Here is a 14,800-nt window from a genome sequence, read left to right on the forward strand (position 1 = left end):
AGCCCTGCTGTAAAGAAATACTAGTTCACACACAGGCAAATCAGCATTGCTAGAGTTAGGCTAATGGTCATTCTGTTTACAAACCTATACTGGTTCTGGTTACCAAAATGTCCTCTCCCAGTTGACTGTTTCTACAGACTTAAACCAGTTCTATCATCAATCCCATCATTAACTGCAGTTGTATTTTTGAACTTAAGATCTAGTTACACGGCTGATAAACAATAAATCACTGTAGATAATCCAGGTTTGTCTTACGATCAGTGCACAGTTAATATGATAGAGTCACAACCCCCAGCAGGGAAGCAGGCCGTTCGGCCCAACTTGTCCATGCCGACCCAGATGTTTTATCTACATCTGCCTGCGCTTGGCACATATACCTCTAAACCTTTACTATCCCTGTACCTGTCCAAATGCCTTTTAAATATTGTTATATCACCTGCCTCTCATTCCATAGATCTGTGTGAAGAAATTGCCCCTCAAGTTTCTATTAAATTGTTCCCCTCTCACCTTAAACGTATGTTCTTGATTCAAGGGATATGGGGGAAAAGCAGAAACAGGGTACTGATTTTGGATGATCAGCCATGATCATATTCAACGACGGTCGGTCATTCTAGTCGGTGGGGGCGTTGTGAGATGGCTGCCCTGCCAGCAGCATGTTCGGCATTTCTACTTTTTTGGGGGGTTTTTTAGTATGTGCAAATGTGTGTTTTAATGTGTCTCGGTGTGTCTTGTGTGGGGGATGGTGCGGGGGGGGAAAGGGGGGAACCGACACGGAGATGCAACTTTTTCATGTGTCCTCCCTCGCGGCCTAACACCATGGATTGGTGCAGCCTTTCCCGGAGTTGGGCCTGGAGCTTCAGCAGTGGGCGCAGCGTGGACATTTTGCATCGCAGAGCTCTGACTGCTGCCCCACGGCCTACAACATCTTGAAGCCGTGGACTGCGGAGATTCTAGCCGCGGGCGTGGCATGGACTTACCATCCGGAGCGGGATCCCTCGCCATTCCGGGATTCCTGGAGAAGTGCTCCGACCGCCGGCCTGCGGCCTACAACATCCTGAAGCCTCGGTCTCCGGTAGGGAAGCACAGATTCAGGACCTACAGTCCAGACGAGAGGGCCTGTACATCTAGCTGCCCGTAGCTGTGGAGGTTTATAGCCCCGATCACGGGGGAACAATGGAGGAGGCCTGACTATACTTTGTGCCTTCCACCACAGTGAAGAATACTGTGGTGAAGTTTGTATTACATTTTTATTGTGTATTGTGTGTTCTTTTTGATTGTACCGCTGCTGGCTAATTCATTTCACTGCACTTTATTATGTATGTGATGAATAAATCTGATTGATTGATTGACGTTGGCTCGAAGGGCCGAATGGCCTACTCCTGCACCTGCTTTCTATGTTGACTCCCCTACTCTGGGTAAAAAAACTGCAAGATTTTTTAAAAATATTTTTTGTTAGAATTAAATAGTGTATCCTCATTGATTACGTAATTTCTTCAGTACAGATTTTTTTTAAAAAAGTCATTATAAAAGGGCACTGTGCAGTTCGCAGTTCACGGCCGAATTACCTTTGCAGGCAATTGTGGTCTGAAACACTTCATCATTCTCTGGGTTTGATTGTAGTGCTTTGTTTTAGTCATTATGGTTCTGTCCCACGATGTCTACAGAAGGGAACTAGTATGCAGGTAGCAGAGACTGGGGAACTTAAAGATAATGTTCTCGTGTAACGTGTATCACATGATATGTCTCTTACACAGCGATCGACAGTTGCCTATGATTTTTTTAATTGTTGAAAGCCCCCCCCCCCCCAAAGATGGTGCTTGAATCTTCGTGTTGTGGAAAGGGTAACTCTGTCACTAGTCAGGGTGCCATTGTGAGTGAACTCTGCAGACAATTTGATGTCAAACCCACCGCACAAATAGTTGATACTCTCAATATACTGCATCCCTCATACTAAGGCACTGTTGGACTGGCATTGAGAGCATCCTATAGTTCCTTATAAAAGTTCACTGACTTGTACAGCACCGTACGTTTTTAAACCATTTGCATATTCTTCAATGGTAGCCAAAAATGCTGGAGAAACTCAGCGGGTGAGGCAGCATCTGTGGAGCGAAGGAATAGGTGACGTTTTGGGTCGGGACCCTTCTTCAGACTGATGACAAAAATGCTGGAGGAACTCTGTGGGCGAGGCAGCATCTGTGGAGTGAAGGAATAGGTGACGTTTCGGGTCTCGACTTGAAACGTCACCTATTCCTTCGGGGTCTCGACCCGAAACATCACCTATTTCCTTCGCTCCATAGATGCTGCCTCACCCGCTGAGTTTCTCCAGCATTTTTGTCTACCTTCGATTTTTCCAGCATCTGCAGTTCTTTCTTAAACATTCTGCATATTCTTCAATTGTCACTATGACTCAGTTCGGAATTGTGCCGGAAGTCTCATGCATGAACGAGCCTGCCATGACCTTGAAGGGGAAGTGCATCAGTAAGTTTTTCTTTTCTTGCATAATATTGCGAACTCTGTGTTTTGCTTTTGACTTCAGATCAGAATAAAAGGCCACGGATAGAAGGTGGTCGGCATGGAATGGTTTTCCAGCACACAACTGTGACCACTTTAGGATCTTCAACTATTGTCCCCTTACAGCAGCTCATGCCTACAGTGCAGGGTAAGAGATACCAAACACACCTTCCACATGCGTCTTGTCTCATTTTCACAAACTGTTCTTCCATATGTTTTATGTTCCCGTCATCCATCCCCCCCACCAGAGCCACTCTCTATCACAAAGTGGGATTCATTTGTAGAAGATTTACACTCTCATCTTGATCTTCTTCTTCTCGTGTCCATCTTGTTACAAATGTTGGCCTCGCTGTCATCTTCTGCAAGCTTCCGGCGACAATCAGTGGAAGCCATCACTTGTCGCAATAGATGCTGGTGATAACAGAATGAGCTCAGGACACTTCCAGTTTCCAGCCCCGTGACCTGGACGCTTCTGCTATGGGGTGGCTTCTTGATGAATAGAAAGAAAGCCAATTTTTTAATTTTAATTGCACGTGTCAGGGCGATGTTTTCAACAAGTTAACAATTTTAAAATGGGGAGGAGGTAACCAGCAAGAGGGCATAAAATCCTCTGTGTCTCAGTCTCCCTCCATAACCGGTTAACTGGTGCATTATAAAGAGGGCTGTGCTATTTTGAAAGTATCAGTGAACTATAAAATGTAATACTTTCAAACTTTGTGTTGATGCCCGGAAATTCATTTCCTTTGAAGCAAAATCTGGCAAAAACATATTTACCCGAGTATAGGTTCATAAACATTTTATTGTTTTCAATGCAAGGTATTTACATTTCTGAGGAATGCTTTTGGTAATATTCATAAAAGTCCAGACCATTGTGTGCAAGGCTCATCTCTTTTAACCAGATAGTATTTCAGTTTTCTGTCATAAATAGGACTTGCCATTTTAATATTCCTTCATTGCATTTTAAGGTTCTTTCATCGCTATTTTATTTGCATTTTGGGGTTCCTTCATTGCTATTTATTTTACTAGTTATACTGGTTGTAATTGAATAGTTCAAAGTCTTACTGCATCATCTTTCTTCCCTCAGCACCTTTTTTTTCCCTTCCCATTTCGTGAAAATAGTTGGGTGTCGGTAATGCTTGGTTGGGGTAGGGAAGGATACTGTGAGTTTTAGACACTAGAGCATCTAAGGTTCACCTTATTGTCTGCATGATGACATTGTATACCAAGGCCCTGTTTGCACACAAGAGTTTGTAAAACTATTTGAGCAAGAACCATGTCTGCACAAAAGCTCGCTGTAACAGAAATGATGAAACCGAGTAAGTTTGGTAGTTTGACTGCAGGGGAAGTAAATGCTTTACTTGCACCAGCGTAGAACATAGTGTGGGGGGGGGGGGGTGGGGAGAGGGGTCCTCCTTCAGTGTCCTTTCATGACATTTTTCCTTGCAAGGAGTTAATGCTGTAAGTTAACTTTCACCTGAATAACAACTTCTGCACTGTTTAAAGCGTTGTTGCTCAAGGTTGATGATCAACGTTGTTGATGGTTGATGGTGACGTTGATGATGACGTTGATTAAGGGTCACAGTTTAAGGATAAGGGGGAAATCTTTTAGGACCGAGATGAGGAAAACTTTTTTCACACAGAGAGTGGTGAATCTGTGGAATTCTCTGCCGCAGAGGGTAGTTGAGGCCAATTCATTGGCTATATTTATGTGGCCCTTGTGGCTAAAGGGATCAGGGGGCATGGAGAGAAGGCAGGTACAGGATACTGAGTTGGATGATCAGCCATGATCATATTGAATGGCGGTGCAGGCTCGAAGGGCCGAATGGCCTACTCCTGCACCTATTTTCTATGTTTCATTGTTTCTATGATGGTTGATGGTGACATTGAACCAATTTCTGTTTCTCGTATTGTTTCAGCATTTGTACAGAGCCCGAGGCACATTCTTTCTGGGTTGTTAAAAGCACAAGTTTGGATGTATAAGATATCAGCTTATTTTAATGCATTAATCAGGTGCTGCGTCTAGCATTAAACAATAAACAAAGTGCTGGAGGAACTAGGTGGTCAAGCAGCCTCTGTGGAGGGAATGGACAAACGACGGTGATTGGTTGAGGAGTGTGATAGCAGAGGGGAAGATGCTGTTCTTAAGTCTGTGATCCTGGTAGGTGGAAGGTGGAATAGGGAATGGCCAGGGTGGCAGGTGTCCTTGATGATACCTCTAGCCTAACTAATGCACCGCCCTGTGAAGGTGGACTGGATGGAAGGAAGTGGTGATCCTGTGATGGACTGGGCTGTGCTCACCACTCTCTGCGTGTTCGGGTGGTCAAGAGCAGGCAGCATGGCTTTCCAGGCAGGGGTGCATCCGCTCAGAATAGTGTCTCCCCAAATGTGTAAGTGAATCCTCACTGAGATAAGACTTTGACCTGCCATCACAGCCTGGAGGGGTGGCTGTTTGTGTTCAATTCTGTTTCATTGTGTGTTTTGTTGCTTTTTTACTATTATGACTTCATGGCAACAACATTTCGTTCAAACTTGTTCCTGAGTGACAAATAAAGAAATTCAAACTCAAAATCAAATGCGGAGCCTTCTCAGTTGCCTACAGAAGCTTCAAAGCACAATGTGCACAATGACTGAAGAAGGGTCCTGACCCAAAACATTGTGTGTCCATTCCCTCCACAGACGCCGCCTGATCTGCTAAGTTCCTCCAGCACTTTCTGTTGTGGTCAAGGTTCCAGCATCTGCAGTTCCTTGTGTCTGTATGGGATTCAACCTCGGCACACAAAGCTGTTTATATTTATTTTGCATTATATATTAACCATGAATGAATGTGCGAGAACCACTGACAACTTTGTCACAGACCTGTGGCAAGAGTTGACATCTACACTGGTATTGGGATTGAAAGGAGTCTGGGAGATTTGTGCCATGTGTGATTATTCTTCTGCCATCAATTTCTGTGCCGGTAAACTCGATAAAATGATTGCATTGTATTGTTTGAACCCTATGGGAAGTTTAAATGTTTTAATTATTATCTAATAAGCTCCCAATTTGATTGAACTGTTAGTTTGAGACAGCTGTCTCTGTTCCTCTCCACAGTAGATCATCGTGCTTGGCAGGAAATGCCAGTGTGCTGAATTCAGTACAACCGATAAATATACTTTGGTCATATGTTCCCTGCAGTAGTGTCAGTAAGCTGTTTATTAAACCGGCTGTCTCAGTTGAAGACTCTGCTGTGAAAGTAATGGCTGACTTCCTTCTGCCAAAGAGCTTTCTTCTTCTCATTGAATGTGCTGAAAGGTTCTTTTTGCTGCAGATCACGTGGATTTCAAACTCAGTTTATACTTGCATTTGGAATTTAATAGCTATTTTTGTTTCTGGTGCAGTATTCCAAGAATCGAAGTTTGAAGCGTTGAAGGTCTGCCTGTGATAACTCCTGAAAAGACCAACTCTTATCTGTCCGCATATAATCCATGTGCCTTTGCACAAGTCTCTTAAATGCCACTGTGGTATCTGCCTCCACCGCTGCCCCTGGTACTGCATTCTTAGTACCCACTGCCCTCTGTTACCTCTTGCCCTCTGTACATCTCCTTCAAACTTTGCCTCTCTCTCACCTTAAAGCTATGCCATCTAGTATTTGATATCTTCATCCTGTGTAAAAGGAGCTGACTGTCTACCCTATCTATGCCTCAGAATTTTATCAGGCCTCCCCTCAACCTCTGCTGATCCAGAGAACACAATTCAAGTCTGTCCAACCTCCCCCTGTAGCTAATGCACCCTAACCCAGACATCACCCTGGTGAACCTCCTCTGCACCCTCTCTAAAGCCTCCACATCCCCCCTGTGATGGGTCGACCAGAACTGCACGCAATACTCCACATGCGGCCCGACCAAAGCCCTATAAAGCTGCATCATGAGTTCCTGACTCATATACTCAGTGCCCCGACCGATGAAGGCGAACATACCCTGTGCCTTCATCACCACTCAATCTACTTGTGTTACCACTTTTAGGGAGTTAAGGACTTGGACCCCTAGATCACTGTGAACAGCAGTGCTGTGAAGGTTAAGCCATTCATTGTACATTTTCCCCTTGCAGTTGACCTTCCATAGTGCAACACCTTCCACTTGCTCGGATTATAGAAACATAGAAACATAGAAATTAGGGTGCAGGAGTAGAGGCCATTCGGCCCCTTCGAGCCTGCACCAATCGCCATTCAAGATGATCACGGGTGATCATCCAACTCAGTATCCCGTACCTGCCTTCTCTCCATACCCCCTGATCCCCTTAGCCACAAGGGCCACATCTAACTCCCTCTTAAATATGAACTGGCCTCAACTACCCTCTGTGGCAGAGAGTTCCAGAGATTCACTCTCTGCGTGAAAAAAGTTCTTCTCATCTCGGTTTTAAAGGATTTCCCCTTTATCCTTAAGCCGTGACCCCTTGTCCTGGACATCCCTAACATCGGGAACAATCTTCCTGCATCTAGCCTGTCCAACCCCTTAAGAAATTTTTAAGTTTCTATAAGATCCCCTCTCAATCTTCTAAATTCTAGAGAGTATAAAACCAAGTCTATCCAGTCTTTCTTCATAAGACAGTCCTGACATCCCAGGAATCAGTCTGGTGAACCTTCTCTGCACTCCCTCTATGGCAATAATGTCCTTCCTCAGATTTGGAGACCAAAACTGTACGCAATACTCCAGGTGTGGTCTCACCAAGACCCTGTACAACTGCAGTAGAACCCTCTCTGCTCCTATACTCAAATCCTCTTGCTATGAAAGCCAACATGCCATTCGCTTTCTTTACTGCCTGCTGCACCTGCATGCCTACCTTCAATGACTGGTGTACCATGACACCCAGGTCTCGCTGCATCTCCCCCTTTCCCAATCGGCCACCATTTAGATTAAACTCCTCCTGCCATTTCTCTGGCTCTTTCTGAATCTCATCTGTACCCTGCTGTGCACTCTGACAGCCTTCCTCACTGTCCACAACTCCAGCAATCTTGGTGGCATCCGCAAGCGTACCAACCAGCCTGTAAACGCTTACGTCCATGTTATTTATATACATTACGTCACAAACAATAGATGCTTGCCTTCTGCAATGAATCAAGACTCTAGCAGTTCTGATACTTGGGGGGAGGTTCGATCCTTGGTGCCGTGTGTGGAACGTGCTACTGGGTTGTTGTGCCGATGGCATTTGTTTATCATTGAGATGTAGCTGAATGAATGAAGACAGGAGCAGGCGGCAGTGACTCAGTTTGCTCTGTGTTTAACATCTCTACAGGTGGAATGCCCCCCACTCCTCAGGCCATACAGCTGACGGGCCAGAAGCAGAGCCAACAGCAGCAATACGATCTTTCCAAAGGGCCGCCAGTGCAGAACGCAGCCAGCCTGCACACACATCCGCCCCAGCTGCCCGCTCGACCCACATCCATACCGCTGACCCCAATCCCAGCTGCCATCCAGTTGGCGCAACAGCACATGGTGGAGACCCAGCTGCAGCTCCAGCCCCACGCCCAGCTCCAGCCTCAGCCCGTGCTCCAGGCCCAGGCACAGGCACAGAACCTCCTGCAGGCCAAGAGCCAGACGCAGCCCATCTCTCTTGTCCAGACTCAGACCCAACTCCAGACGCAGCTGCAGCAACAGGTCCAAGCTCCCCTTCACCTCCCGATGCAGATTCAACCAGCACCACTTCACCTGGTACCAGAACACCTTCCACAACAGGTAACCACACTCGACACACAGCCTAATGTCAAATGTCTAATGTATGGTGCTCTATAGGGGCAGCACAGTGGCACAGCTGGTAGAGCCACTGCCTCACAGCGCCAGAGACCTAGGTTTCATCTTGACCTCTGTGTGTTGTTCATACAGTACGTGCTCGCTGTGATTACACGGGTTTCCCCCGTTATACAGCGTGGACGGACCCTGTCGTGGAGAACAAAGGGGACGGTGGGGGTGAGGGTATGGGTGGGGGTGGGGGCTGAGGGTGACGGGTGGGGGTGAGGGTATGGGTGGGGCTGAGGGAGTGAGGGTATGGGTGGGGGTGAGGGTATGGGTGGGGCTGAGGGTATGGGTGGGGGGGGCTGAGGGAGGAGGGTATGGGTGGGGGTGGGGCTGAGGGTGGGGGTGGGGGGTGAACAATAGTTGCGGGTACTTTTGTAACGTTGTCGGCATCTTGTGGCAACTCTTTTGTGTATTGCGTATGCAAAAAAAACAAAGAATTTCACTGTACATTCATGGCACTTTATGTGACAATAAAGTATCTATCTATCTAAACAGACCCTTTGGCCAACATGCCCATGCCGACTAACATGTCCCATCTACACTAGTCCCACCTGTCCACGCTTAGCTCATATCCCTCTAAACCTATTCATCATTCACCATCGTTGAAAACATTATCGACGCAGTGGTGCTGGTTTCCAACGGGAACGGTGACGGATGGACGCACCACACATCTCTGTCCTCCAGTTCCTGCCGACGTCCATCGCTGGAAGTGTAGGATTTTGCTTTAACTTCATTCCTAACATTGCAATGTACGACAGTGAGCCCAACTTCTACTGAAGTGTGGATGGCCATTGGCTCGCTAGAAGCTCATCCTCCCTTTGACAGGTCTTGTTTCTGGTCCTGCTGGGGGTCCATAGCCCCCTCCTCACTGGCAAACCAGGTGGGGGAGACGGTTTAGTCTCCGACTATCCGACCATCTAAACCTATCCTATCCATGTACATGTCCAACTGTCTCTGAAATGTTATGATAGTACCTGCCTCTGATGTGTGTATTTGTGCCTTTAGGTCTCTTTGCCGTTTCAACGGCTAAAATATGTGACCACCCTACTCTTCCTGATGATAAACAGCAGCACTCTATCCAAAGTGAAATTAGTTTTTTCAATTACATGAATTTTATTGCTCTGCCTGCTCTTTGAGTGATTTTGTTTTAGACAATAGGTGTAGGAGTAGGCCATTCGGCCCTTCGTGCCAGCACCGCCATTCAATGTGATCATGGCTGATCATCCACAATCATTGTTCCTGCCTTCTCCCCATACCCCCTGACTCCGCTATCTTTAAGAACTCTAACTCTTTCTTGAAAGCATCCAGAGAACTGGCCTCCACCGCCCTCTGAGGGAGAGAATTCCACAGACTCACAACTCTGTGTGTGAAAAAGGTTTTTGCTCATCTCCGTTCTAAATGGCTTACCCCTTTTTCTTAAACTGTGGCCTCTGGTTCTGGACTCCCCCAACAGACCTTCCAGACCTTTAATAATCTTATATGTTTCAATAAGACTTCCTCTCATCCTTCTAAATTCCAGAGTATACAAGCCCAGCCGCTCCATTCTCTCAGCATGTGACAGTCCTGGCATCCCGGGAATTAACCTTGTGAACCTACGCTGCACTCCCACTTTTCTCCCTGAGCTTGGAAACATTTCCGCATCCCTGGCTCCCTCCCATAAAACCTCCAAGAGATCCCTTTTATTTCAGAGCCATACAGTGTGGAAACAGGCCCTTCGGCCCAACATGACCCATCTTCACTAGTCCCACCTGCCTCCGTTTGGCCCATATCCCTCTAAATCTGTCCTATCCACATTCAGATTCAGATTCAGATTCAATTTTAATTATCATTGTCAGTGTACAGTACAGAGACAACGAAATGTATTACACATGTACTTGTCCAAATGTCTCTTAAACGTTGTCCCAGCTTCAACTACCTCCTCTGGCCGCTCGTTCCATACACCCACCACCCTTTGTGTAAAATAAGTTGCCCCTCAGGTTTTGCTAGATTTAGCATCCATTCCTTCACAATATTATTGCACATAATTATTGAAATGTTTGTGCTACAAGTGCTACAGCTGTTCTGTTTTCTAAAAGACCTTGTTGCTTCTGCAGAAGGCATGAATTGGTGATGAAAATCCTTTGTTGTTATCTAGACAGTGACGTTGATGCGATCAGTGAGTGAGACTGGCCAGGTGTGCCAACGACTGATTGCCAACTCGCTGCTCGCCCCATCTGTGCCACAAATGACCCTTACGAGCACCGTGCCCTCTGCCCCCGTGCCCCAGACATTGACTACTCGACCAGCGTCGCCCGTTCTGCCAGCCAAGCCACAAGGGTTGGTCAGCCTCTCTGTCATAACATCGCCTAAAGCCCAGGTGGTGTTACCGACCCCAGCGGCTGCTGCTCAGGAAAGCACCACCAACGCACAAGACAAAGTCGTGGAACAAGTCAAGCAGGTAGGAACACCGGTTGTAACTTGGGACGTCCGAGCTGTGGCTTTTGTCAACTGTAGGAAATAGAAGCAAGTTGTCGATTCAATGGTAATGTTTGCTGCATGGTAATCATTCAGTGAGATTGTGGTTGATCTTGTATCTCAGCTCCTCCGGCGCACACTGGTCCCTTATCCTTTGGTTCCCTGAACACCAAAAAAACCTGTTGTTTAGTTGATCATTGAGTGGACGAAGGCATCAAAGCCTGAAAGAGTTTCAAACGATTCCATCCAGACAACCTATTCAGCGGTACACAAAAAAGCTGGAGAAATTCAGCGGGTGCAGCAGTATCTATGGAGAGAAGGAAATAGGCAAAGTTTTGGGCCGAAACCCTTGCCTATTTCCTTCGCTCCATAGATGCTGCTGCACCCGCTGAGTTTCTCCAGCTTTTTTGTGTACCTTCGATTTTCCAGCATCTGCAATTCCTTCTTAAAAACCTATTCAGCGGAATGTGTGTTCCACATTTCACTCCTCTGGTGAAAAGTGAAATGGCTTTGTACTTTCACCTCATGATTTTATACACCTCTATAAGATCACTCACTCCCCAGCCTCCTGTGCCCCAAGGAATGAAGCCTAACCTCTCCCTATGTCTCTGGCCCTCGAGTCCTGGCAACATCCTCGTAAATCTTCGCCGTCCAATACTCTGTCCAAATGTAAATGCTGGAGATCATCCTAAACACAGGGAATGTTATTAATCACTGAGGCCTTAAACATTTGCGCTCAATGCCCATGTATATTTGTGACACATTATTCCTCATCAGTGGATTTTTTCTCTATTCTGTCCCTTCTCTATCCATTCCTTGGGGTGTATTTGAACCTGCCTTCAGCAGCTCGACCACCCAGTCCATTAGAGTTTTGAGTTACTCATACGATTTTTGGGCATAACAAGAGATCATAATTTCTCTGTACAGAATATTTGAAGCTATTGCCCATTTCTCATGTCTTTGTAACATTTTTATGTTAAACTAATACCCTTCTCAATTTGTTTTCACCATATATTCAGACCCTGGATTTCAGACTATAAAGCCAAGTTTCTGAAATATTCCTAATTTTTGTAATTGTTTTGCTAAAAGCCATAAATCTGCTTCTTCTGGCTACAGACTAGAAAGTATTCAATACTCTTTAAGTTCCCAAAGTGTATCATCCTGCTCATGTCAGGATTAAATTTGATTAAATCCGGCCAGTTTTCCATCTGAATATAATAGAATAGAATAGAATAGAATAGTTTCTTTATTGTCATTGTAACATGAACCATGTACAACAAAATTTAAAAATGTCAGCCAGTCAGTGCACCATTCAAACATTTCTAAAAGCTAACGATACATACAAGATAAAATATTAAAAGATAAACAACTAAAATAAATATCACGAAAATAGCACGCATAAACACCCAACCCTCCATCCTTCTGTCGATTTCACAGTGTACCACAGTTCCTTAGTCTGTATCGCCCCTGCGTTCCTTGGCGGCTACATTTAGTGCTTTTATAGCAGTGGGGTAAAAACTGTTTTTTAGTCTGTTCGTCCTTGTCCTTGTAGATCTGTACCGTCTGCCTGACGGCAACAGTTCAAACAGGGAGTGTCCGGGGTGGGATACTATAATACTCTGGGATTTTTTGATGCAGCGGGAACTGTGTAAGTCCTCCAAGGTAAGGAGAGGGCAGCCGACAATCCTCTGGGCGTTGTCAATGGCCCTCTGGAGCGCTTTCCTCTGAGCCGCTGTGCAGCTGGTGTACCACACGCATACACAGTATGTTAGTATGCTCTCAATGGAGCACCGATAAAAGGACAGCAGCAGTCTCTGAGTGATGTTATTCTTCCTGAGCACCCTCAGGAAGTGCAGTCTCTGCTGGACCTTTTTCAGCAGCGCAGTGGTGTTCACGCTCTGCTATCCTGCTAAATATTCCTTTGCTCGTTTCATTGGTAGGAAAACCAGATACATCAACGGATTTCAGAACTTAGGAAAGAGGGATTGTGGTCGATGAGAAGACTGCCGCGACTTCAGGAGGCACAGCGGCCAAAGTCTCACTGGGATTATCTGCTGGAGGAGATACAGTGGATGGCGGCAGACTTTGCTCAAGAAAGGAGGTGGAAGATGGGCATTGCTAAAAAGGTAAATGTGTTTTAGTTTTAGCATTTACACGGATGGTGTGGAAAGGGACACTCCAGCCCACAACGTCCGTGCCAGCCAGCAGTAGACTAGTTCAATCCTGCACGGTGGCGTAACAGTACAGTCTTGCAGAGACAGAGACCCGGGTTCGATCCTGACCCCTGGTATGGAGTTTGTACGTCCTCCCCGTCACCTGTGCGGGTTTTCTCTGGGATCTCCGGTTTCCTCCCGCACTCCAAAGACGTGCACGTTTGTAGGGTAATTGGCTTGGTGTAAATGATTTTAAAAAATTGTTGCTTGTGTGTGTGTGTGTACGATGGTGTTAGCGTGCGGGAATCGCTGGTCGGTGCGGACTCAGTGGGCCGAAGGGACGATTTCCACGCTGGAACTCTAAACTAAACTACACATCTTTTCTTGATGCAGTGTTTAAAGTTAAAAAAAAAAGGACCTGGTAGGATATATATACAGAAAGAAATCGGCCTTAAGTGTACGAGAATATCATGTATATTAAAGCATAACGTCAGGATAAGTGTCATTAATTCATTTAATTTCTTTAGTTGGTTTAGAAAGTAGAAGGTGACTGCAAAGTAGATGGAGATGAACAGTAGAAATGCATTTCAGAGCAAGGTGGGAGAAAGAAACTAAAGTAGACACAGTGCAGGAAGGAACCGCAGATGCTGGTTTAAACAGAAGTTATGCACAAAGTGCTGGAGTCTCTGGAGAGAAGGAATAGGTGACATTTCGGGTCGAGACCGTCTTTCTCCTGACACTCAGCCCAAAGAAGTGTCTCAACCCGAAATGTCACCTATTCCTTTCCTATAAAGATGCTGCCTGACTCTGCTGAGTTACTCCAGCACTCTCTGTGAAACGTCACCTATCCATGTTCTCCACAGATGCTGCCTGACCCACTGAGTTACTCCAGCACTCTGTGAAACGTCACCTGCTGCCTGACCCGCTGAGTTACCAGCACTCTGTGAAACGTCACCTATCTCCACAGAGATGCTGCCTGACCCGCTGAGTTACTCCAGCACTCTGTGAAACGTCTATCCATTTCTCCAAAGCAGCCTGACATCTGCAGTTCACCTTCCTGCAGGTTTAGACCCAGGCACATGTAAATGCAGGGATATAGATGCAGGCAGAGGAGATGAGTTTAAATTGCATCGTTGGTTGGCATGGACATTGTGGGCCGAAGGGCCTGTTCTTGTGCTGTTCTGTTGTACAGTTGTGTTGTGTTGTGTTGTGTTGCGGCAATGTTGATGTTGTGCCAAGAAACATTGAGTGGTTACTTTGTGTGAGCAGCTTGCACGCACTGTTGTTCGCCATCACGAGGAACAGAAGCTGAATGAAGAGCGTGCGAGGAAAGAAGAACATGCCAAACTACGAAGGAAAGCGGCTTTGGTTGCCAGGGAAGTGCTGCACTTCTGGCAGAATATTGAAAAGGTACGGTAGCAAGCAGGTGGGACTAATGTAATCTTTCCTAACCCCATTCTCCTGCCTTCTCCCCAGAACCCCTGACACCCGTACCAAACAAGAATCAATCTATCTCTGCCTTAAATATATCCACTGACTTGGCCTCCACAGCCGTCTGTGGCAAAGAATTCCGCAGATTCACCACCCTCTGACTAAAGAAATTCCTCCTCATTGCCTTCCTTAAAGGAACGTCCTTTAATTCTGAGGCTGTGCCCTCTGGTCCTACAGCTTCTATCTTCCAACATGCACCTCTTCAAAGATTGTGAGTCCAAGGAAGAGATCCTCTGGTCTTTGGCAGTGAGGACAAACACTTTGTTTCTCCATTGTCGAAAGCAGAGAATGCCCTGAGTATCCAATGATAACCAGAATACAGAAGTTGGAAGGTCATGTTGCAGTTATATAACACTTTGGTGGGACCGCATTTAGAATATTGTGTTCTGTTCTGGGCATCATGTTATAGGAAAGATATTG

General features: G+C 46.0%; 1 protein-coding gene across 11 annotated transcripts in view; it reads left to right on the forward strand.

Annotated features, from left to right (window-relative positions):
• The window catches only part of ep400 (E1A binding protein p400), a 114,758-nt gene that overhangs the window by 23,691 nt on the left and 76,267 nt on the right, over window positions 1-14,800 (forward strand). For 9 of the 11 annotated variants that reach the window (XM_055655507.1, XM_055655509.1, XM_055655515.1 and 6 more), the window contains 5 exons: window positions 2,537-2,659; window positions 7,783-8,222; window positions 10,417-10,719; window positions 12,677-12,862; window positions 14,159-14,299. In XM_055655507.1, the coding sequence (XP_055511482.1) occupies window positions 2,537-2,659; window positions 7,783-8,222; window positions 10,417-10,719; window positions 12,677-12,862; window positions 14,159-14,299 (1,193 nt within the window). The remainder of the gene's footprint in view (window positions 1-2,536; window positions 2,660-7,782; window positions 8,223-10,416; window positions 10,720-12,676; window positions 12,863-14,158; window positions 14,300-14,800) is intronic. The other 2 variants (XM_055655514.1, XM_055655517.1) reach the window with 1 other exon arrangement.

The sequence above is a fragment of the Leucoraja erinacea genome, chromosome 25 (assembly GCF_028641065.1).
Source record: "Leucoraja erinacea ecotype New England chromosome 25, Leri_hhj_1, whole genome shotgun sequence".
NCBI classification, from domain to species: Eukaryota; Metazoa; Chordata; class Chondrichthyes; order Rajiformes; family Rajidae; genus Leucoraja; species Leucoraja erinaceus.